The 25,238-nt window shown below is 51.2% G+C and overlaps 1 protein-coding gene across 1 annotated transcript in view; it reads right to left on the bottom strand.

Annotated features, from left to right (window-relative positions):
- Positions 1-10,655: 10,655 nt before the first annotated feature.
- LOC111144403 (GLI family zinc finger 2) overlaps positions 10,656-25,238 on the bottom strand; it is a 180,906-nt gene continuing 166,323 nt past the window's right edge. The window contains exons 9-13 of the mRNA XM_022498674.1: positions 22,188-22,337; positions 17,898-18,062; positions 16,372-16,653; positions 14,417-14,753; positions 10,656-13,078 (exon numbers count right to left, since the gene is read on the bottom strand). Of these exons, the coding sequence (XP_022354382.1) occupies positions 10,656-13,078; positions 14,417-14,753; positions 16,372-16,653; positions 17,898-18,062; positions 22,188-22,337 (3,357 nt within the window). The remainder of the gene's footprint in view (positions 13,079-14,416; positions 14,754-16,371; positions 16,654-17,897; positions 18,063-22,187; positions 22,338-25,238) is intronic.

The following is a 25,238-nucleotide window of genomic DNA, read 5'->3' as shown; positions in this document are numbered from 1 at the left end:
GCACACTCTTACGTTGGGCTCACCTGCTTGTTCTCTGTCCGGTCTACCGGCTGAGAGGGGGACAGAGACAGACACACAGAGATAGACAGAGAGAAAGAAAGAGAAAAAAGAAGCAAAAGAAGGGGAGAAAGAGCAGGAGGAGGATGCATAGGAGGACAGAAAGGAGGATGAGGAGATGGACAGGAACAAGCTGAAGAATGATCAGCTTTCAGGAACCTCAGATGACCTCTGAGTTCAGAGACTGTTTTTGGAATTGACCCTGTTGAAGAAACAAGGTTCTCATGCATGGAAGAAAGCCAGTGTGCCACCACATAGATGAGTCTTCCCTGGCCACCCAGTTGCAGGAAATTGCCAGATGGTTCTGGAAAGAGTTGGTAAAGGGCTGAGGATGTTCCTGCAGGCTCGTTCCTTTATTCATTAGGTTTGAAGGTCCTGTTCAACGTTACCACCTTTTTCAGTGGACCTCAATATTTGCACCCAAAGGAAACATGCTTTAGCAATTGATACATTTTCTGGAAGGCTAGTGGAGTGCATTTTGGATTTGGAAGGGTCTGTCAGAGAGCCTCAGCTCACAGTGACAGGGCAGCCTTTTGCTCTACCAGGAGACTCTGCCCCCAATCTTTGGTACCTGCTTAGCCTCCAGCCTACCAGATTACAGCCTTCTTCCTCTTCCTTTTCAGTCTCTCCTTACCTCTCCCCACCACCACCACCCAGAAAAAAAAAAAAAAACAAAAAAAAACAAAACCCCAAACCTCTTAAGGACAGCCTCAGTTTCCATAGCTTCATCTCTGTGTTCAGAATTCTTTGTAGACTTCTGTGGATGTGACCTTATGTGTAAATACATTCTGGGCATGCCTGGGTAGCTCAGTCAGTTAAGCATCCAACTTTCAGTTTTGACTCAGGTTGTCATCTCAGGGTCCTGGGATCGAGCCCCACATCAGGTTCTGTGCCCAGTGTGGAGTCTGCCTGGGATTCTCTCCCCCCTCTCTCTGCCCCTCCTCCTGCTTTCTCTCTCAAATAGATAAATATATATATTTTTAATGCTCTTTAAAATAAATAAAAAAATACATTCTGGAAGGGCTTCTCAAGTGCCAACCCCTCCTACCTCTCAAAGCTTTGCTCACTTCCCTATCCCCCATGAAGCTTTCTAGAACCACCTCATTTGGAAACAAACTGGGCAGAATGGGTTTCCACGTGCTGGACATGGGAGACCAGGTAGACTGGGTGTAGCGCCTGTCCTGAGCTCACAGCTGGCAGAGGCAGAGAGCAGTGAAGGACTGAGTAGTATGCACAGTCTGTGCCCTGTGCTAATTGGAGGGCTGGTGGACCAAGCTGACTTCTGGGATTCTAGAAACAGGGGTTTTAATTCTTTTATAACTTGCTCACAACTTTCCTGGGCCTCAGTTAATCTAGTCCTGAGCTCAGTATTTGATTTCCAGACTCTGCTCTGTGGACCCACACCTATGCTGTGGCTGGTTGTGTGAGGGGTGGCGGGGTGGGGAGCTGAGAGAGGGGATGTGGAATGTGTCCCATCTTTGACCACATGATCCCTGCTTTTAACTGTGTCCTTTGCCTTATACAGGCAATTTCATTGAACAGTGCTTGCATGACTTTTTAAAAAGATTTTATTTATTTATTTGATACCATTTGAGACCTGATTTGTGACCCAGGATATGACCTATTCTGGAGAATGTCCCATGTGTACTAGAGAAGAATGTGTATTCTGTTGCTTTGGAATGGAATGTTCTGAATATATCTGTGATGTCCATCTGGTACAGTGTGTCATTTAAGGCCTTTATTTCCTTGTTGATCTTTTGCTTAGATGATTTGTCCATTTCAGTGAGGGGGGTGTTAAAGTCCCCTACTATTATTGTATTATTTTTTATGTGTTTCTTCGATTTTTTATTAATTGGTTTATGTAGTTGGCTGCTCCCATGTTAGGGGCATAGATATTTAAAATTGTTACATCTTCTTGTTGGACAGACCCTTTGAGTATGATATAGTGTCCTTCCTCATCTCTTATTATAGTCTTTTGCTTAAAATCTAATTATCTGATATAAGGATTACCGCCCCAGCTTTCTTTTGATGTCCATTAGCATGGTAAATTGTTTTCCACCCCCTCACTTTAAGTCTGGAGGTGTCTTTGGGTCTAAAATGAGTTTCTTGCAGACAGTATATTGATGGATTTTGTTTTCTTATCCATTTTGATACCCTGTGTCTTTTGATTGGGGGTATTTAGCCCATTTACATTCTGGGTAACTATTGAGAGATATGAATTTAGTGCCGTTGTATTGCCTGGAAGGTGACTGTTACTGTATATTGTCTCTGTTCTTTTCTGATCTACTACTTTTAGGCTCTCTCCTTGCTTAAAGGACCCTTTCAATATTTCCTGTAGAGCTGGTTTGGTGTTTACAAATTCTTTTAATTTTTGTTTGTCCTGGAAGCTTTTTATCTCTCCTTCTATTTTCAATGATAGCCTAGCTGGATATAGTATTCTTGGCTGCATGTTTTTCTCGTTTAGTGCTCTGAATATATCATACCAGTTCTTTCTGCCCTGCCAGGTCTCTGTGGATAAGTCTGCTGCCAATCTAATATTTTTACCATTGTATGTTACAGACTTCTTGTCCCAGGTTGCTTTCAGGATTTTCTCTTTGTCACTAATACTTGTAAATTTTACTATTAGGTGACGGGGTGTGGACCTATTCTTATTGATTTTGAGGGGCGTTCTCTGCACTTCCTGGATTTTGATGCTTGTTCCCTTTGCCATATTGGGGAAATTCTCTACAATAATTTGCTGCAATATACCTTCTGCCCCCCTCTCTCTTTCTTCTTCTTCTGGAATCCCAATTATTCTAATATTGTTTCATATTATAGTATCACTTATCTCTCGAATTCTCCCCTCGTGGTCCAGTAGTTGTTTGTCTCTTTTGCTCAGCTTCTTTATTCTCCATTATTTGGTCTTCTGTATCACTGATTCTCTCTTCTGCCTCATTTATCCTAACAGTAAGAGCCTCCATTTTTTATTGCACCTCATTAATAGCTTTTTTGATTTCAGCTTGGCTAGATTTTAGTTCTTTTATTTCTCCAGAAAGGGCTTTTATCTCTCCAGACAGGGCTTCTCTAATATTTTCCATGCCTTTTTCAAGCCCAGCTAGCACCTTGAGAATCATCATTCTGAACTCTAGATCTGACATATTATGAATGTCCATATTGATTAGGTCCCTAGCCTTCGGTATTGCCTCTTGTTCTTTTTTTGAGGTGAGTTTTTCCACCTTGTCATTTTATCCAGATAAGAATATATGAATGAAAGAATAAAATACGAAAAGGGTGGCAAAGACCCCTGAAAAATGTGTGTTAACCAAATCAGGAGAGACCCGAAATCATGGGGAGAAGGAAGGGGGTAAAAAGAAGTTAAAAAAAATATATATATATATATTAGACTGGTGAATAGAACAGAGCCACCCACTTGATTCTGGATGTATTTTGGTTTCTTAGAAGAAACTACCTCCCAAAATTTTAAAGAAAGAAAGAAAAAAAATATATATACTTATACACAAAAATAAGGGTAAACACGATGAGGGGATGGAATATGACTGTAAAGATGAAAATTTAAAAACAATTCTTACAAAGGAGTTGATAAGATAAGTTGGTTGGGAAAAGAAAGAAGAAGAAAGTGGAGAGAAATTTGCTCAGGCTGGAGACTAGAACAAAGCCCTGTGCTAGATTTAGGGTATATTTTGATCTATTAGAATAAGTTGTATCCCAAAACTTTTTTAGAAGAAAAAAACCCTATATGTATATAAAAAAATAAAGTTAGATACAATGGATAAAATATGACTATAATAATGAAGTTTCAAAAAGATTTTTTTATAAGAAAGGTATTGTTAAGATCAACTAGTAAAAAACATTAAAAGAGGAAAGAGTAAAAGTTTAAAAAATTAGAATAAGAAAAAAATTTTTTTAAAGTAATTAACTTTGCAAGACTAAAGAATCGTGGGGAGAAAGCCATTAATTCCATGCTTTGCTTTCTCCTCCTCTGGAATTCTGCAGTTCTCCTTGATCAGTGAGCTTGGTCTTGGCTGGATGTTCTTGCTGATCTTCTGGGGGAGGGGTCTGTTCCTGTGATTCTCAAATGTCTTTGCCCGAGGCAGAATTGTGCGGCCCTTACCAGGGGCCGGGCTAAGTAATCTGCTTGGGTTCGCTCTCAGGAGCTTTTGTTTCCTGAATACTTTCTGTAGAGCTCTGGAGGATGGGAATGAAAATGCAGCCTCCCAATCTCTGGACCAGAGAAGCCAAGAGCTCGGGGCCCCACTCCTCAGTGCACCCTCGGAGAAAAGCGCTCAATCACTCCTGTCTCCCTGGTCTCTGGCTGCGCTCTGAGTTCACCTGGCCTGTGACTGAGTGTTTCTGTCTCTGGCACACAGCCCCATTTGGAGTCTCCAAACCCAGCAGATTCCTGCCTCCAGAGGAGAAAGGTGAGTCTCCCCGGATCTGGCACATGTGGGGTTCCTTCTCAAAGAGCAGTGGCTTGACTGTGCCATGGATCATGGTTTAAGGTAGCCCGGAGCTGAGAGGTCACTCCTCTGCTCCGTCTCTGTAGCCGGCTTCTCTGCTCTGATACCTGCGAACTCTGCTACACTCAGACACCCCCGCTCCTTCAGTGACCCCATGGGACCTGAGACCACGCTGTCCCCATGAGGGCTCCACCCTGGCTTAGCCTCTGGAGTGATGTCCCTCATTGGAGCAGACTTCTAAAAGTTCAGATTTTGTGCTCTGTTGCTCTGCTTACTGGGAGCTGGCTCCTCCCCACCGCGGTCTATCTTCCCGTCTCTTTGGATTCACTTCTCCGCATGTCCTACCTTTCAGAAAGTGGCCAATTTTTTGTTTCTAGAATTGCTGCTCTTCTTCTCTTTGCTCTCCTTTTGGATTTGTAGGTGTTCAGAATGGTTTGATAACTATCTAACTGAACTCTTGTGACCTGATGTCATCTCAGCCTGCTACTCCCTATTTATTTATTTGAGATAAAAAGAGTGAGTGATCATGAGCAGGGGTGAAGGAGCAGAGGGAGAGGGAGAAGCAGACTCCTTGCTGAGCAGGGAGCCCAATGTGGGGCTGGATCCCAGGTCCCTGAGATTATAACCTGAGCTGAAGGCAGACACTTAACTGACTGAGCCACCCAGGCGCGCCAGTGTTTGCATGACTTCAGGTTTGAAAACCATGAAACTAGATGACCAAGGTAGCCATGCTCATGGCACTCTAGGCTCATCCAGTCCCCGAAGAACTGGTTTTGTTGCCATATATACTTAGAAAAGACCCCTGGGCTTATCAGTCTATTGACAACTGACAGTACTTGAGAATGCTAGCAGGTACACTGGCAAATGTTTCATAATGACTCTCTGGGAGACAGGATGGGGAAACCCCAAGCGATGGTGTTCACCAATCTCCATGGTGTAAATTCTCCCAGCACAGCCAACTTTCAGTTATCAACGTGAAGTCAGTTGCAGAGTTGGGGAGAGATACAATTAAGAGGCTCAGGAGTTGGCTTTGGGACATCACTGGTTACAAAGTACCAACTGATGACCCTGCTGTCTTCCCTTTCTGGGTGTAGAACCAACTAAGATACAGACTCGGGGGACAGATGGAGGCTACAGTGCCAGTCTTACTAGGATCAGAGCTGGTCAGACATCGTAGATTGGATCATTGTTAGGATACCTGCCTTCTCTGATTCTGTAGGAGACATATTCTTCCCTCTTCCATTGATCTCAGGCTCAGTCATGTGACTTGCTTCCTGTTCCAAGCCAAGGCCTTCAGAGGCCTCCTGTGTTTTCCTTCCCCTTGGGTACTTGTGCCTTCCCCCGTAGATGTCCAAGCAAGGCTCTGGTTCCAGGGAAGGAGGCCCAGGAGTGGAGGTGTGCTGCATCATTGAGCCCAGCCAAGGGAAGTCCCCCGGGGCTGATGCGCGGACTTCTGAGCTAAGTGACTGCTTGTTTTACGCTTCGGGGCTTTTGTGGGTTTTTGTTAGACAGCATTTTGGGGCCATGGTTAGCTTATTCAGAAATTGGTACCTAAATGGGAGACTAATGTAACAGAGTCCAGAAATATGCAGCATAGGTTTGGAACTGGACAGTCAGGAAATTTAGAAGAGGTTGGAAAAATGGCCAGAAAAACAGTGACCTGGATGCATGTGGTGAAGAAATATTTGGTAGGATTACAGCCTATGCTAGTTTGGGAGGGAGAAAATGTTCCTATGAATTTGTGGAATTTGGCAGGCCAGTTTCCAGGCAGAAGATTGTCAACATGAGCTTTTTTGAGCCATAAATGATAAGGTACAGCAAGTGGAAGATGGGTGCAGAAAGGAACCGGCCAGTTTTAAGCAGGATTTGGAAAATGAAGTTATTTCTCATCTCCAGTCTCTCTAGCTACTGAGAGACCTTTAGCTTCAGATTTGGCTTGCGAGGGGGACAGATACAGAGTCCAGGCAGTTCCAGTGAAGGACAGCACCAGAGTAAAGACAAAGTCAAGGATGTGCCCTTGATTCTAGTGCTCTTTGTTTTCACGGTCCTGGAAAGGAATAAAGTGGCTCTCGACTATCCTTTCAGTGATAACAGGGTACCTAGAAACCTTCAGGGCATGGCCCCATGTAGCATGGTGTGACGTCCCAGTCACCTAACGTAGGATGAGATTTGTCACTGAAGGGACGTGGGTGGGGCTTTTGGCACAGAGTTGACTGGAATCAAATATGCCGAAGACCCACAATGTTTGAGAGAGCTGAGTGCGCAAATGCATGGACTCAGGGGGATGGAAGTAAAGGGTGGCAGGCTCCTAACTTCCTTCAGACAGGAAAAGGTTGAAGAGTTACTGTGTTCTCATGGAGGGCATGCTTCCCCATGCCCTCCTCAGAAGCTGAAGGGCTGAGCCAAAGGGAAGATGGCCTCAATTGAGGAAGCCAGAGCCGTGCAGCAAAATGAACTGGGGAACAATTCAAGAAACATTCCACCCAGCGGGAGGATCTGAAAATAGTTGCTCAGGAGGGTTTCAAATACTGTTCTGCAATGACCAAGATAGGAGAGGGGCATGCCACCACTGTACGTTGGAAATGTGCATGTACATGATGGGCTGAGGGCTTTTCTAGAAGAGCCCCATCCACGACAGGTGTCAATTGCAAGATCCTTGACTTTGAGCCTGACGATCAAGTGTATAGACTTCGGGGGGCCTGGGGTGAGTATATTCTACATGTGGGAGGGACATGCATCACAGTCTTTGAGGGCAGACTGTGGTGGATTATATATTGTTGAGAGATATTTACTCTCTCCTTCTCCTTTCCATGGAAGGGAAGCACTTGCCCACATCACTGCTGATGGGTTTGGCCAAGTGACTTGCTTTGACCAGTTCCACGGTTCAGAGAGGAGGCCTAAAGAGAATCCTCATTTTTCTGCTTATTCTCTTGTGCTTCAGCTGTCCCCACAAGAAGGCAATGGCCAGGCCAGCCTCCTGGCCCTACGAGGAAGAGGAGAGTCCCGTGGGGTTGTGCCCCAGCCAAGCTGATTGGATTAGCCCCTCCCCCAGTTGCCCAGCTCAGCCCAACCTAGATCAGCCAACCCTCAGTTGGCCCAGATTCAGAAGTTTCATAGATGTTCAGCATGCCGAAGCTTCCTGGATATTGGTATGCAGCATGACCTTGGCCATGGTTAGCTGACAGAGGCATGGAGCCATGATGGGCTTCTTAACGCTGTGACTCATTAAGTCTCAGTGCTGAACAATTTGTGGCCTCCCTCTGCCCTCAGAGCTGTTTCCAGAGACTTACCACGTGGTGAGACAGAGGAGAAACGCAGGCCTTCAAATAAGCTCGGAAGGAGGCAGACATAGGGCGCAGGCAGGCATGCTCCGTACCTCCTCCTGAGGGTGCCCTCAGCTAAGTGAACCTTCCTCACAGAAGAGTGAGGCCCCGGAGTATGACTCGGGCTATAGTCTTTCTAGCAGGAAACTACGGCCAGTCATACAGGGAAGACTTTGGGTGCTCAGCAGAAAGGCAAACTACTAAATTCTGTTTTCCTTGGGGATTTCCTCCTTTCCTCAGTCCACTTTGTCATATGCCGTCAAACCGAACGCCCTCTACGTAGCTTTGGCTCCGCACTCTCTGAGCTGGGTGGCAAGCTTTATCTCATGGAGAGGAGGGAGTTCAGGGGCTCAGCATTTCTGGCCCCACAGAAGGGGACTTCTACCCCCTCTAACCTAGTCTTAGGCCCTCCCCGCTGTTCTTCTGTCCCAGAAACCATCCCAGTCCTTGTGCCCTGCTCACTGGCTCCCTGAGGTTCCCTAGAGTGGCCTGATCACTGCTAATGGTTGACTGTTGGCTTGCTAGATCTGGGCCCCCGCCTCTCCTGGCCCCGTGTACTTGCCAGGGCCACCTCCTAGGGCTCAGGCATATCCACCTGCCTGTCTTTTCTCCTTTTGCCAGCACCAGAGCACAAAGGTCTATCTTCTCCCCTGACCCCCACCCTGACTCAAGAGCACTCATCAGATTACCCATCAAAGAGGGAATCCCGACCTGAGGATTGCTTTGGGACGAGTGCTTGGGAATATACCCGGATCTGGTACACAAGGTTTTGGCAAAGCAACTTAGATCTTCAGATCAGCTTGCTGAAAGAATAGCCGGTTAGTAAATCATCAAACCCTGCCCACCCCTCACCCCCAGAGACAACAAATAAACAGCCACTAAATGTCTTCAGCATTAAACATTTCTCGGCGAAGGCGCGACAGTCAATTTTGACACTGTTGTGAAAAAATACAGCCTAGTTTCTGTTCAGATGCACCTAATTTACTGCTCAGGTTCTCATTAACTCCTGTCAAGGAAGAAGCAGATAGACAAAATAAATTATGAAAAAATTACTTTTTTAATGTACAAAAAGACTTATTTACAAGTTGAGCGTGTCATCTCAATTCATAGCATGTAGAAAAAGCTAAATATTTTGGAGATATAAATTTGGCTGGCTGATTCACCTACAGTATTTTCAGGGATGATGCCTTCTGTACAGTCTATACACAGGCTGGGAAAGGCTAGCAAAATCTTAGCTCAGGGAGCGAGTGAACACCGCCACTGAGCCCAGACCCTTGGAGGCGTCCCAGGGATGTTATCTGGCATTGATTTGGTCTATGGACCCTAACAAAACATCCGATGTACTGGAATGTGGACAGCCCAAGTAAGGCCCCGGTTGAGGCCAGGGTCACAGGATCAGGCTCATAGTGGTGCGGCTGTTTTCGGCAAGGTCGCCACAAATTCAACATGGGAATGGTGTGTGGTGTGTGTATGTGTGTGGTGTGGACGAGGCATCAAGTCACCCTCCAGTACGTTCAGGAACGATGTCTTCTGATGCCAGCTCCAAATGCCATTTCCGGGTGGGGCTGGGTTGCACTGAACAGGAAAATTCAGTGATGGTCCCTCAGGGTCCCAAGAATCAACCCTGTCACCCTCCCACCCCCACCAAAAACACCATGCAGGTCATCGTACTTTGCAAAATGAGCTGGAGGATGGAGGGAAGGAAATCGAGAAGATCCGGGGACCGCACACTGTGCCTCGGCACAGACCACTGGGCTGCGGGTGAGCGGACAACACAGCTTGGGAGCCTGGGCAGAGGCTGCTGTCAAGTCCTGGGCTTTTCCATGGTAGGGTCAGCGGACAGTGCACTGGAGAAACAGGATTGGGTAAACATACGACTTCCTTTTCTTATGAGGGAGCTTCAGGGTTGCCTGAGGCTGGGCCCCTGGCGTTCTCCCTCTTTCTCGAGGCCCCGTGCCAGGCTTTGGCTCACCTGGGTCCATCCCTAACCCAAAGCAGCTCCAGCAGCCCCGAGGTATTTAGAAGTAAGTGTTCTTTCCAGGAAGGGCTACATTCGACATGCATGAACACTGCAAACATGGTCTGGAGAAGCTGGGGCAGCTTGCCTTGCCCCAAGGACTACAATTTTTCTTTCTCTTCTCTGGCAATCCTTCCATACTTCATTCATTTGTATGCACTTGGACAGTCTGCCAGTCGCAAACTTGGCTTTGGGGGGTGGGCAGACGCGCCCGCTCTACCAAACATGGAATCAGGGTGTACTTCCAAATCATCCAGGTAAAAATCTTTTTTTCTTCCTCTGCAGCACGGGGGATGTTGGAGGCCTCAAGAAGTAAGCTTCATAGAATTCTTCTGCCTCGCCCGTATGGGAATGAGAAGCTTATCTTCCTGGATCAGAATATCCAGTATGGCTTTCAGATTCAAACCCAAATGTGGTTCCTTCCACCCTCTTTCCTCATGTACTTGGAAAGCCCTCAGCCAACGGAATCCCTCATTAGCCAAATGACAGAGGAAAAGACACCAGAACAATTTGGTCCCATAAACACCAAAGGCTGGGAAGCACTGTGCCAACGAGTTTTTCATTTCTACCTTGACTTTCTCATTGAGACTTTTCGCAGTGTTCCGAAAAATAACCCCAAAGAAAACCAGACAGGATACACACAAACTTGCTCTTAAAGCAACTGTGGTCTGAACTGGCCATTGGCAATACTCCCTCAGACTTATTTAATACTTTTTTTGGAAAAAGGCAAAATCGACAAGAGCCCCACGCTCTGGGAAATGATGGCTCCTCCGAGTCTGCTGAGCGCCCAGGGCTGAGACCTTAGGTCATCATGTTCAGGAATTTGCTCTCCTCGGCCAGGCTGGTGAGCATGGAGCTCATGTCCCCAACAGCCATGTTGCTGATGCCCGTGGGGATGGAAGGGAGAGTCAGGGAGTTCCGGGGGGTGGTGAGGCAGGAGGAGTTCTGGGAAAGGCTGTGGAGGAGGCTGGGACTCAGGGCGCCTGAAAGCAGGCTTGAGTGATCACCATCATCCATGATGGCATCGAAATCAATCTGGGGAGCCTCCAGGAGCTGGGAGTCCACTGTGCTGGACACCTGGTTGACCCCTGGCGAGGGCAAGGGCTGGGGCTGGATGCTGTCTGGGCAAGCCTGTGGCTGCGGTGGCTGGGGCCGCACAACCTGGCAGCCCACATGGTTCTCCAGGCCTCCGTTCTGTTCGTACATGTGGATCTGGCCATAGTAATAGAGCATGCTGTGATCCTGGGACCCGGCCACATCCTGTGGGGCTGGCTGAGGAGGCCGGGACACCACGTTGCCCATCGCTCCTTTGGGCACATCGGCCATCTCCTGGCTGGCTGACACAGTGGCCATGGCGTGGCTGGTGGCCCTGGCATAGGCCAGCTGCAGCCCAGCCCGCACCCCACGGTGGCAGCTGGCAGGGCTGGGCTCAGCAGGTGGTCGGGGTTGCACTAGGCCAAAGCTGGATCCGGCCACCCCGACAGCACCCTGCTGGGGCTCCATGAAGCCAGGCTGCTGGGAAGGCAGAAGGTGGGAGCCCTGGCGGTAGCCCTCCTGGCTCATGGGAGTCGCCAGGTGATGGCTTTGCTGTGGGTAGCTCTGGGTTGAGTGAAGGGGTGGCATCCCGGTCAGGTTGGAATTGGTGATTCCAAGTTCCCTGCGGTTGCTGCCCATCATGGCGGCTTCGGGAGCAACTTCCATTTGCTGGGGGAGCCCCAGGTGGACTGGCTTGGCCACCATGTTGCTGCAGGATGGGGGGTATGGGTTCAGGGCCCCACCCATGGTACTGGGGCTCAGCTGGGGGTGGGCTTGGCCATAGTTGTTGTGGGGGCTCCCGGTGGTGGTCATATTGGGACACGGAGCACCTGTCCCTGGCTGCCGCATATAATTTATCCTAGGCACAGAGGGGCCGCCCCCACAGGGCTGGAAGTGTGTCTGCGCACTGTCCAGGGCCCCGGGGCTCAGGGGCAGACCTTGAGGACCATAGCCTGTGTAGTGGCCGAAGGCTGGCTTCTGCTGCACCACAGCCAGGTTGCCCTGCGGGAAGGGCGAAGGCTTCCCCTGGCTGGCCAGTGTGTCCACAGTGCCGGAGCTCACCTCATTCCACTGCACAGGCATGCTGTTTTTGTTCAGGCTGGAGGGGGCCCCGTAGCCCAGCTGGCAGCCTCCCAGCCCCGGGGCAGAGGGGCCCACGTTGGAGTCGGCGGCCACCATCCTGCGCGGGCCATGCAGCCCGGGGCTGGGCAGTTTGGGGTTCTCGGAGAAGCAGGTGCTTTCCGGGGGGTAGGCCTGCGGGGGGCTGTCGTCCAGGGCCCCACCGGCGTGCGCCTTGATGTACTGCACCACGTCATCGGGCAGCACAAGGTCGTCCTCGGGCAGCACGAGGCCCATGTCGGGCCCTGCGCTGTCCGCGCCTGCCACCAAGGCCTCCATAGCCACGTGCTCACTAATGCTGGGCGGCCGGGGCGAGTAGGTGCTGCGGACCAGGCCGCCATCGGCGCTTGCGGGGCCTGACAGGCGGAGGCCTCGCCGGTCGGCGCAGGGCGGCAGCGGGGCCGGGTTCACATCATGGGCGCTGTGGAAGCGCTGCACCCGCGGCGCGGCCAGGGTGTCGGGCCGTCTCACTGGGTCGCTGGCCCGCCGCGCCCCACCGCCCGGCGCCTCGTGGGGGAAGGCGGGCGCAGGCCCCGCGTGGCCGTGGGCGGGCCCATCGCTGCCCCGCCGCGGTCCTAGCGGGCGCGGGCAGGGCACGGGCGGCGCCAGCCTGGTCCGCAGGCTCGCGCGCTCCAGGCCGGGTATCGGGGTCGGGGGCGGTCCGCCGGTGGCCGCGGCGTACTTGGCCCGCAGGCTGTACTGCTGCGCCGGAGTGAGGCTGAGAGGCCCCGCACCCCCGCCGCCCCCGACGCCGCTGCACTGGCTGGCCTCGCTCGAGCGCCGCGACGCGTCGGTGGAGATCGGGTCGTAGGAGTCGGCAGAGCTGGCGTTGTGGGGGCGGCCGGCGCCCAGGGGCGACGCCTCGCTGGAGCGGCGGCTGGAGAAGTAGGGAGAGATGCCGGAGGAGCGGCGGCTCACGGTGTAGGCGGAGCTGACTGTGCTGGTGGAGCTGTCGCGGCGCTCCTGCAGGTGGCTCAGCATGGTCACCTCGCTCGCGGACAGCTCCGACAAACGTGGGTTGGGCAGCAGCCCCGCTGGCCCGCCGCCGCTGATGTTTTCCAGGATGGAGCCTGCGGGAAAGGATAGGGGTCAGCGGCCGGGGCCAGGGCGCGGTGCTCTGCCGGCTTTGACCCAGCTCAGCCTGCGGCTGCTGGAGCCCTGTACAGAGCGTGGCACACAGCTGGCCCTCAACCGACGACCTCTAGATTAAAGGAGGGATGGGGAGCCCAGTAAGTGAACAAATGATGGTCCAGTGGGAGTCAGGAGGCCTGATTCCAATCTTAGCTGCCAGGGCCTGCCCGGCCCTTAATTCTCATTCTTTCTGATCCTTAGTTTCCCCAGCTGTGGGTAACACATGCCTCTGGGTAGGAAGAGGTTATTGAGAGCCGGGGAGGAGGAGCCTGGGAGGGCCCTGGCCACGCCCCTGCACCTTCACCATCTGGGCGTGGCTGTGGCCCGGCTGGCTTTCCAGCGGCTGAGTTGACCGAGGAGGCTGCTAATAGGCAGTCCCCCGATGCACACCCATGGAAGGGAGCAAAGGCCTCCGAGTGCCAAGGGTGTGTGTGTGTGTGTGTGTGTGTGTGTGTGTGTGTGTGTGTGTGTGCGGGTCTGCAGGCCCCACAGCAGCTGATGTCACAGGGAGCTCTGGGCCTTGAATGGCCTCACACTCCTGCCCTGATCAGTCCCTGGATGGGGGCCACCCCGGAAAAGGGTGACCTTGGGTGAGGCAGCTGTCTACAGCCCAGGCGATTTCTGTATGAGGCCAGGAGTTGAAGGCCATTTGCCAGCAGTTCCTGCAACAGCTGGGGCAACAAAGCCTCCCTTCAAGGGACACCTGGGTGGTGCGTCACAGTGTCCACCACGCTGGCCGTGGGTCCAGCTAACTGTCTGGCACAGAGTCGGCACTCAGGAAATGTTCCTGAGGGCACCTTGGTTCTTGAAGCCTCGCCAGCACCTCCTGAGACTGACTTTATGCAGAAGTCCCTGTTCTTCCCCAGCTGACGTGCTGTCTCTCTCCTCTGCCCAGCCCCAGCCCCAGCCCGAGCTCTGTCCTCGCTCCCTGGCTCCTTCCCCGGTCCAGTGTGCTTCTCACAGTATGGCCTTCTAACCACAGGGGCTGGGATTATAGTACTCTCCTCCCTAGGGCCTTGGCCACAGTGCCCAGAGCAGAAGCGCCGTAGAGCTGGAAGAGTATGGGCTTTGGGGCCACTTGGGCCTGCCCTTGAGCTGAGTGGGGCACTCTCCCCTCTCCAAGCCTCACTTTTTTTCATCTGTGCAATGGGCTGGTGAGATCTATTCTATTGTGGGCATCCGGTGAGATGACATGGTGCTCAATGGAGGTGAACCTACCTGGTGCTTGGCCCAGGCCCTGTCCCGCCCCTGCCCACACACCCGGGGCCCCCTCTCACCACTTCCTGGGAGGGGAGGCAGCTTGGTGTTCCGGGTGTGTGGAGCTGGCCCAGCCCAGGAGCAGGAATCCTTGAGCGACTTAAGCTTCTCCTTCTTGAGCTGCTCGAACCGGTGCATGGCCGTCATATGTTTGCGCAGCTGCAAGCCACCAGCAGAGGGAGCGGCCAGGGCTGAGGCATCGGCCCCCGGGGGCGTGTCATCCAGAGCCGTCAGGTCGCCCAGGCTCCCGGGCCCTGTCCCCGGCATCTCCACGCCGCTGTCATTGTTGGGGGCACTGTCCAGGGGAGAGGGCTCACTGCTGCAGGACGACTGGGCCCCGGGGCTGGACTGACACAGCTATGGGGTGGGAGGGTGTGAGAAGACATAGACTCAGAGGGTGCGAGAATCCCCCTGGCCCTCTCCCATATGTGCACACACGCTGTGCCCTTGCACACCTGGGAAGGAGGCTGCCATGCAGAGAGCTTCTGAGCGTCACTGTCTGTCTGCAGCAGGTGGCCCAGCCACCTCACTTCACCGAACCTCAGCTCCCCCAATTAGAAGAGGCACCTGAGCTGTCTCTGGGACAGGGTCAGTGGCTGGATGGAAAGCCTCCGGTAGGCAGAAGGCACCTGAGAATGGACAGCCCCACATTTTCCTGCCTCCCGCTCCTTGGTTGTCTGGGCCAGCATCTGGGCCAGAGCTCTGCATGCTGAGCTTTCAGTGTGTGGGGACACTTGGGGTCTGTGCCCCACAGAGGCAGCCACTGCTGCGTGAAGTTGACATCCAAGAGGGTGCTCAGCGTTCCCAACAACAGGGACATGCTGTGTGATGGAACAAGGAGCTGTGGGGCCTGTTGACCTGGTGCCTTCTCAACAGGCCAGAGGCAGGTTATTGGAAAGGGCCAGGAAGACCAGGGAGTGTGGACCTGCTGGACACAAGCCCTTGACTGACGGGCCACTCTGAACCAGTCTCCACTCTGGTCAATGCAGAGGGGGGCTCGTGTGTACAACACAGGACTCCACACAACCCGGGCTGCCTCCACTGGGACCTGGGCTCTAAGCCCAGCTGAGGCTCACTTCAGATGTAGCACCTGTGGGCTCATTCCCAGGCCAGATGCTCCCTAATTCCAGAATTTTCTAGAATTTTTGGTGACAGTGCTCCCTTCTGCCCATGGCAAGACCTGCATTTCTCACGTTGGCACTCAAGACCCTCCATTGGCTGATCCTCCCCTCCTCTGTGCCCTGAACTTGCCCCTCCACTCAGCCCTGTCCCTTGGGGAGGTTCCGTCCCCATGGTTCGCTCCTGTATCTGCCAGCCTGACTCCTGCCTCCAGCCTTTATCTCTCCTGGGGGTTCTACCTGCAGTGCCTGACGCCCACCGACCCAAACCCATCTTACTAGGTTCCCGAGGGGCCTGGACTGCCCGATCAGCCTGCGCCCAAGCAGCAGGCTGGGACCAATACCCCAGCCCGCCCTCAGCACGCCAGCCCGCCCACACCCCGGCCAGGCTTCCCTGCTCACCTCAGTACCGTCTATCCTTAGGGGAGGTACAGTCGAGAGAAAGAGGTGGAAACAAAGAACAGATGGTTAGAACAAAAGGAGTGGAGGCCACAGGGGCAAGGACACAGAGACAGGACAGAGGGAAGGGGACCAACTGTAGCGCTTGCATGCTGGTTGGAAAGGCAAACCCCAGGAACCACCCACAGACTGACCATGTGGGGCCAGGCATCCCCGTGGCCCACAGCCCTGCCTAGAACTACGGGACCTGGCATAAGACAGGTTCTATAAGAGGCCCAAGGTCGTGAAGGGAGGAAAGTTGAGCTGGAGAGAGGAGGATGTTGTCGTGCGCTTTGAAGAGGGGATCCCGAGACAGAGCCCACAGCTGCAGTTGGGGCTCTGGGCCCTTGTGCTGCTGGGCTTGATCTCCTGGGGGCGGGAGGCATGCACTGGGGCCTACACTGCCCTGCTCTGCTTACCCCGGAGCTCTCGGTCTTGATGGCTTTGACGTGTAGGCAGTCCTCCATGGCCTGGCTGGTGCTGCTGGCCTCGGCACTCTCCTCAGAGCCCCGGCCACCGGGCTCAGCACTGGCCTCATTGTCCCCGTTCTCCTTGAGCAGGGGGGCACGGAGGTGCACATCGTTGCGCTGCTTCTTGGTGACGTGAGCGTCGGGGCCATGTACCGTTTTCACGTGCTTCCTGAGAGAGCTGGGGTCTGTGTATCGCTTGGTACAGCCTGGGATCTTGCAGATATAGGGTTTCTGGGAAGAGAAGCAGGCATGTGTTATGAGACTCTGAGTGAGAGCACTCCCCATTCTCCTGAAGCCATGCGATGTCCTTTGGCTGGTATAGTCAGAAGGTGCTGGATGGAGCCAGGCCAGCCCCAGGCCTGCAGGAGTTCAGCCACATTAGTCTGATCTGCCATCTTTGCATGTGGGTAAGTGCATAGCTGAGGAAGCCCTCATCACAAGCTGGGGACACAGATCAGAGACCAGGGAGGGGGTCGGGGACACGAAGTTTGGTGTGATTGCAATGCCACCTCCCTGCAGATCAGGGCACTGGAATTTTCTATATCAGTAGGAGTGTATTATGGGAGATAGGGTTAACACCCCGATCTCTCTGATGAAGAAAACAAGTTCATAGAGGCAAAGAAACTGGTTCAAAGTCACTCAAGAATGGGATGAAAACCCAGGGTTTCTGAACCTCAGTACTGAGTACACACACACACACACACACACACACCCCACATCTACATGTAGACACACTCCCTAGTACCCCTCCACACACATTCACACATACACACATGTCCATGCATACACACCACACACACACACACACACACACACATGCACATGTGCACAAGTGCACAAACACGCACACATGTCCTACAAATACGCATTCACACAGACCCACATAATACATACACACGCACATCCACATCCACACAAACATCCACACACATACATAAACACACCCCTTTCCAAGGCTAACTCTTGTCTGTAGAGACCCTGGGGGGCTTAGATTCCTTAGGGAATGCCTCTGATTTCTTACAAGCATTGGAGGAAATCCTCTTGGGATCCAAAACGTATCTAAGTTTTTAGAAATGTTCCTTCCTGAGTCTACCCGAGCAAAAGCAGTTGAGCGTCTTGGCCTGGACTGGGAGGCCGGTACAGTGGACTTTTCACCCTGGGCTCTGTCAGTCCTGCCAGGGCGTCTGGCTACCTGGGAGGGAGACAAAGGCTGCTCTGTGGCTTATCAGTGAGGGGCTGACAGCTACGATAGGTCAGACAGCAGCAGCAGCTGTAGCACGTCATTGCCAGCTGCTCAGGGTGGAGGGGCAGGGCCCTGCCGATCCGTCCTGAACTCAGATAGTAGGCTGGGGTGGGGACTAGGGGCATCAGACACCTAGCTACTTGACAGCCTACTAGAAGCCATGGGGTGGTGCATTTACACACGCGTCAGAGGGGCCCCACGTGCACACGCTGTGCACACCCTGGCGGGGTACCTCGTTGGAGTGGGTGCGGTTCTGGTGCTTGGCGCGGTCGGAGGCATTGGAGAAGGCCTTGTTGCAACCCTCGTGCTCGCACACGTACGGTTTCTCCCCAGTGTGGGAACGCAGGTGCGTCTTCAGGTTCTCCAGGCGAGAGTAGGCCTTTGAGCATCCCTCGAACTGGGAAGAGGTGGGTTCGGTCAGTGAGGGTGCCCCAGACCCAACGCAGGGATCCCAACCTCAGGGGCTGGTCTGCGGCCTCCTCCCCAGATCCGTCCCCCCACACTCCACTGGTGCACCCAGGATTTTAACAATATCCACCCTGCTTTCTGATGATAAAATGACACAAGACTACTCTAGAACATTTGTGAAGGACAGAAAAGTGCAAAAAGAGAAACGAAAACCATTGGCTGCCAGGGATAGCCACTGCCGACATCCAGGTAAGTCTCTCTCTGGGGACTTGGCAGTTCATCCTGAATGTTCAAATCCCAAGTGGAAACATATCAGGTATTTTGTTACATACTCTGTTTGTTAAAGTCAACCGCACATGCTGAGAATCTTCCCGTTATCATTAAAAACTCTTTGAAAATACTATTTTTAACTGTTTCCAGTGCCACTCCCTGATTAGAATAGTTGTGTTAAAAGGCACTGAAAATAAAATCCAGGGGCCCCTGGATGGCTCAGTCAGTTAAGTGTCTGACTCTTGATCTCAGCTCAGATCTTGATCTGAGGATCTTGAGTTCAAGCCCCATGTTGGGCTCCACGCTGGACTTGGAGCCTACTAAGATAAAATAAAATCCAGTGTGCTCCAAATCCTTGAGTGAGTTGGCCAACCTCACCTTTGTTCTGGTCATGCTGGGCCCCTTTCAGTTCCTTGACCCCACTAAGTTCTTCTCAGTGTGGGGCCTTTGCACACACTGCCCCTGTCTACCGGGGTCCTGGCCTGGTTCACTCCCTCTGAATCTCTTATGGTATTTCCTCTAGAAGAATTTCTCTGATTTTCTTAATCATAAGACTATCCTTTTTCTCTTTATATTCCCTACCGCAATTTATAATCTTTGTCATTTTGTTATCTGGCCTTCCCATTAGGATACCAGCTCCAAGAGAACAGGTATCTTCTAGATCTTGTTCATTTTAGTTCCTAGTAGTTAATATCTGATGAAAAAAAAATTTTTGGCACTCAAGAAGCATTTTTGGAAAGGAAGGAAAGAAGGAGGGAGGGAGCAAGAGAGAGTGGCAGAGAGGGAGGAAGGAAGGGAGGATGGATTATTGTAGGAGGTTCTGAACCTATTTCCAAAATAGTGCAATAGCATCTAATGTTCCTATGAAAACTGCCCTTAGAATAACACATAAACCCTAGTAGGAACTGGGTTATTATGTATCTTCACATCTTCCCCTTTATTCCTGACCAGTGATTGGGTATATTTGGTACATTGATCTGTTTCTACAATACACAGTTTGTACCACAGGGCTAAGGTTTGCTAGCACTCAGAATGTTACAAAAATAACTTGCTGCAAAGGACCCAGAAGAGCCAAAATAATCTTGCAAAAGGAGGACAAATCTGGAGGACTGAGACTTCCCAAATTCAAAATTTACTACAGAACTACAGTAATCAAGACTGTGGGTGGTGCTATAAGGACAGACATAGAGATCAACAGACCAGAAGTGAGAGTTTAGAAATAAACTCATATATAAGGGTCCAATGATTTTTGAGAAGGGCATTAAGGCCATTCAATGGGGAAAAGAACAGTCTCTTCAACAAATGGGATCAGGACACCTGGACAGCCACATGCAAAAAGAATGAAGCTGGACCCGTACCTCACACCATATACCCAAATGGACTCAAGATGGATTCAAGACCTAAATGGTAGAGCTACCTTATAAAACTATATATTTATATTTATATTTATTTATACATTTATAATATATATTTATACATAAGTATATATTTATGTAAATAAGACTATATATTTATAAACGGTAAAACTCACATAAGAAAACATAGGGATATATTTTTGTGACCTTGGATTAGGCAATGGCTTCTTAGATATGGCACCAAAAGCACAAAGAATTAAAAAACTGGATTTCATCAAAATTAAAAACTTTGGTGCTTCAAAGGAAACCATCAAGAAAATGAAAAGAAAATCCACAGAAATGGGAGAAAATACTGGAAAGTCATATATTTGACAAGGGTTTAGAACTACTACAACCCAACAATAGAAACAAATAACTCAATTTAAAAATGGGTGAAATATTTGAGTAGACATTTCTCCAAAGATGGTATACAAATGATCGATAAGCATATGAAAAGATGCTCAACATCACAGTCATTAGGGAATCACTAATCAAAATCACAATGAAATGCCACTTCATATCCCCTAAGATGAGTGTCATCAAAAGCAAGTGTTAGGAAGGATGTGGAGAAATCAGAACCCTCAGATAGTGCTAGTGGGAATATAAAATGGTGCAGCCTTTTTGGGAAGCAGTCTGGCTGGTCCTCCAAAAGTTGAACACAAGAGTTACCATATGCCCCAGCAATTCTACTCTAGGTACATACACAAGAGGATCGAAAACTCGTGTACTAATGTTCACAGCAGCATTTTTTATAACAGCCAACAAGTGAAAACAATGCAAATATCCGTCAACTTGGTAAATGGGTGAAAATACTAGGGTTTTTGTGTACAATGAACTGTTGTTTAGCCACAAACAGAAACGATGTAGATACATGCTACGATACAGATGAACCTTGAAAACTCTCTGAGTGAACAAAGCCAGACACAAATGCTGCCCATCGCGTGATTTTGTTTTAACGAATTGTCTGGAACAGGGCAATTCATAGAGATGGGGGAGCAGATTAGTGCTTGTTAGGGAGTAGAGGGAAAGAGGACAGGGAGTGACTGCAAATAGGTCTGGGTTTTCTTTTGGGGGTGATGACAATGTTCTGAAATTAGCTAGCGGTGATGGTTGCACAACTTAGTGAACATACGGAAAATCACTGACTTGTACATTTTTTTATTTTTTTATTTTTTTATTTTTTTAAATTTTTTTATTTTTTGACTTGTACATTTTTTTAAAGGGCGAATTTATGGCGTGAGAGTTTTATCTCGATTAAAAAAAAAACACTTGCCAACAAAGGTGGCATATTTTGTTGAATCCCAGTCACTACCAATTTTAAGACAGCCTGAATTCAGAGATATTAAAATGAGAGCAAAATGTCTATCAGAATTATAAGGTAATTCATGGAGAATTCCCAGAGGCTTTAGCTGCAGGCAGGTCAGGGCATCACTGGACTAGTGGTCCTTTTATTTTATTTTATTTTTTTAATATTTTATTTATTTGACAGAAAGAGAGAGATCACAAGTAGGCAGAGAGGCAGGCAGAGAGAGAGAGAGAGAGGGAAGCAGGCTCCCCGCTGAACAGAGAGCCCGACGCGGGGCTCGATCCCAAAACCCAGAGATCATGACCTGAGCCGAAGGCAGAGGCCCTAACCCACTGAGCCACCCAGGCGCCCCCTAGTGGTCCTTTTAAAGAGGGACCAGTCACTTGTGCTAAAAATAGGTCTCGCTAATCATAGTTACCAATTATGCTGAAACCACAAAGGAAAATGTCTAGAAGTTTTTATTTTTGTGTCCACTTTAAAAAAAAAAATTCAGGGCGACTGGGTGGCTCCGTTGCTTAAGCGTCTGCCTTCACTCAGGTATGATCCCAGGGTCCTGGGTCGAGTCCTGCTTCGGCTCCCTGCTCCTCGGGGAGTCTGCTTCTCCTTCTCCCTCTGCCTCCCCCCACCCCCGCCTCCAACCCTGCGCTTGTCCTCTCTTTATCTCAAATAAATAAAATCTTCAAAAAAATGAAAAGAAAAATAATTTAAAAATTCAACCAAAGGGATGTTGCTTCAGCAACTCGCCAGTAAAGTTTTCTCTGTGCAGGGCTGAACTGCAGGGGTATAGTCCCGCCGCGGGGTTCATGGCCACACAGTCACAACTACAGAGCCACCAGCACCTCCCCACTGCAGTTACCAAGATGCACCCACGCCTGGAGTCCATCAGAGGTCTGGGAGAGAAAGGTGACCAGCCTCAGGGCGGAACTCCCCAAGGGCAGAACTCCCAGGGCAGGAGCATACAGGACAACACGTTGTGGGGCCCAGATGATGCCATGGCCAGCCATGCCCAGCACTGCCCACATCAGCCCCAGGCGTTCGGCTGTCCTCTGTGGAGACCCAGGGGGTGGAGGGGAAGGGCTGCGCCTGAAGCGTGGAAACACCGCGGGAGGGGAGGGGGGGGCGGGGCACTGGAAGCTCCACTCACCGTACACTTGTGGGGCTTCTCGCCCGTGTGTCTGCGCATGTGCACGACGAGCATGTACTGCGCCTTGAATGGCTTCTGCTCCCGCGTGCAGGCCTGCCAGCGGCACACAAACTCCTTCTTCTCGCCGTGGATGTGCTCGTTGTTGATGTGCTGCCGGGAAGGATGGCGGTGAGCCCGGCCTCCCGCCCCTGCAGACCCCACCTCCTCTGTGCAGACACAACGCCCACTGCCTGACAAGACCACCGCCTGGGTGCCGGGCCCCACCTCCTCATCAGCTCTCATTAGCTGCCCCTAACTGCAGATCTACTGTGTGCTACTCGTCTCAGCTGTATTTCCCAATTAGTCAGTGGTCAAAGTGGCCATCTGTGATGGACAAGGGCATCCTGCTCACACCAGGCTGGGCTCCAGGCTCTGGTCAGGATGGTGATGCTCCTGGGCTGCAAACAGTAGGCACTAATGAACTGCAGCAAGGCAGACATGCCCACAGTTGGTGCATGTGAAGCTTCTCCCAACCTTGCCCCTATTGTCCCAGGAATTCCTGAATTTTTTTTTTTTTAAATCAAAATGGAAACATAAAGGTATCCTCATCTCTACTTCTGAGAGTAGCCTCTGAAAGGCCGGTTCCAGCACTTTTCACCGAGACCCAGATCTTATGTGGTCTAGGCAGGGCCTCGCAAGCAAGGGTAGTACCCTGATGCTGGGCTCTGGGCACGGTGCGAGGCTGCCCCTGACACACAATGGCCCAGGAAGGTACAGCAGGTCAGCCAAAGACTGCATGACTGATCTTGAGGCATGGCCTTGGGAGCCCTGCTTCCCGGGGCAGGTGGGGCCATAGGGGGAGAGCTGGGAAGTGCAAGGTCAAGAAGCTCTTCCTGGAGGTGGGGTCCATAGACACATCTCAGGTAGCACTGCCCTGGCCCAGGAATGCAGACTAACTTTCCTCCTTTCCCCAGTCCCTACACATATACCTTCCAGCATCTACCTCGGGCTCATCACACGTGTGCCACCTCCATTAGTTTCTCCTGTGATGTGGGACAAGGGGCCAAATTTCCCTTTCTGTCACAGGGAACACTGCAAGCTGCCCTTTGGATTAGTCACTTACTTTGCTTATTTAACTGAAGGCTGCCATACTCACTGGAGCAGGGGTATCACTACCTCTGAGCTTAGGATGTGTGGATATGTGTGGGGCCTCCGGACTTTTAGTCCTTAGGTTTTGAGGTTGCTTATCTATCTAGGGGAGTGAAAAAGAGGTGGTGAACCTCCTATGCTTCCTCTCCCTCCAGGGCATCTCTCTAAAGGCCACCAGGGAGCCTCCCTTTGCCCCATCCCTGTCCCATCCTTCCCCTTTCATCTCCCTCTTCGTTCAAGGTCCTGCGCTATCTGTGCGTGGATCAGGCTGGGCTTGCTTCCCCTTGGGGGACAGGAGGGCGGGACACTCTGGTCTTGGCCCGCCCCCTCTCCAGCCCCACCGCCTCTCTTGGCGTACCTTCCTGCTTCACCGCCCTCCCCCCTCCACCCCTCCAACGCAGTAGCCATTCACCACTTGCGGCTTCGAGCCCTTGAGAGGCGGATGGTCCCAACGGGGATGGGCTGTTTCTAAGATGGACAATTAAAAAAAAAAAAAGGAGGTAAGATACCCCAATAATTGTTTTATATTGATTACACGTCAAAATGATCATCTTTCAGATATATTGGGTGAAATACAATCTATTTTTTAAATGAATGTCACCTGTTTCCCTTGACCGTTTTTAAAACGTACTCCCGGGTTAATGTCAAGTTACACATGTGGTGGGCCTTTGTGGCTGGCGGCATCCTTCTACTGGACGGTGCTGCTGTCGATCTTGGCACGCTGCGGGGCTGCTGGGGAGAGCCCGGCCCAGAAAGACAGCAAGCCGCCTGGCCCACGCACCCTGAGAAACAGGCCCTGGCTGTTGTGCATACAAATGTCAGCGTTGGAGCGAGTAAACTCTACTGCGCTTTGAACTTCCAGGGAAATCTTATCATATTAGCCTCACTTTCCATTTTTAAAGCCTTTCAAATGATAAAAATGCTTCCTGACAATGCCTTTCATTTTTTTTTCTTATTGGTTTACTTAGCAACAAATTGTTAATAATCGACTGGGGGCTCTGGCTCGCCTGTGTGCCTGCCACTATCCATCTTCCCGGGGAGCAGAGAGAAAGACACAGCTGGGCCGAGGGGCTGGCTCTCTTCTCGTAGGGGCCTTCTTTTTCCGGGACCAGGCAGAGGTGCTCCCCGACACCTGCAGGGGCGGTCCCGGGCACAGGCAGAAGCCTGCAGCTAATGCTTCCTGCCCCTGATGCTTTTATTGGAGGTGTTCACTCCCTGCTCTTGGCACTCATCACTCATCACCAGGAACACCTCTCGTGTCTGTGTCTCCACCTCTGCCCGGCCCCCTCCCGGCCCCGCATGTGCTGTCCTCTCTTTCATCTAACCTGATCCATACTACAACTCGCAGCCCCAGTGGCCCCTCCTCCCTCTTGGACTCATTCACCCAAAGACGTGATGCAGGTTGAAGAATTATGCTCAAGTTCCAGGAGGGGTTAGAGTAACCCTGCTTCACGGTGCTACGTCAGCTCCAATGGGTTCGCTGTGAAATTCTGGCCTCCTACATGAAAATCGTTGTGGGGGGAGGGGATCCCCAAAGCAAAAGAAACCTCCAGCATTTGAGAGCAACTCTCATGACAGGAGGGAGTGGGTGGTGTCCTGAATGCCGAGTGCGCGGGGGTGGGGAGAAGCAAGCTTCCCTGTGGTGGCTTCTGGATGGGAACAGTGTGTGTATCTACCCTACCCAAAGATCGAGCTGCTGGTCTGGTGTGGGGCTCATCTTTACGGACTTTCAGTCCCCAAGAATTGTGTGTATCTGTGTGTGTGTGTGTGTGTGTGTGTGTGTGTGTGCAGGGTAGGGTGGGGGTTGGCTGGAAGGGTTATTCTTCAAGTCAATTTCTCTTCAATTTCATCTTCTGCATGGAGAAGAGAGACACTCAGGCTGGTATAGGAAACCAGGAGGAGGAAGTGGGAGGGAACCACCAG

The sequence above is a fragment of the Enhydra lutris genome, unplaced genomic scaffold (genome assembly GCF_002288905.1).
Source record: "Enhydra lutris kenyoni isolate GAN:26980312 unplaced genomic scaffold, ASM228890v2 scaffoldscaffold1, whole genome shotgun sequence".
Lineage (NCBI taxonomy): Eukaryota > Metazoa > Chordata > Mammalia > Carnivora > Mustelidae > Enhydra > Enhydra lutris.
This window is presented reverse-complemented; position numbering and strand designations above follow the sequence as displayed.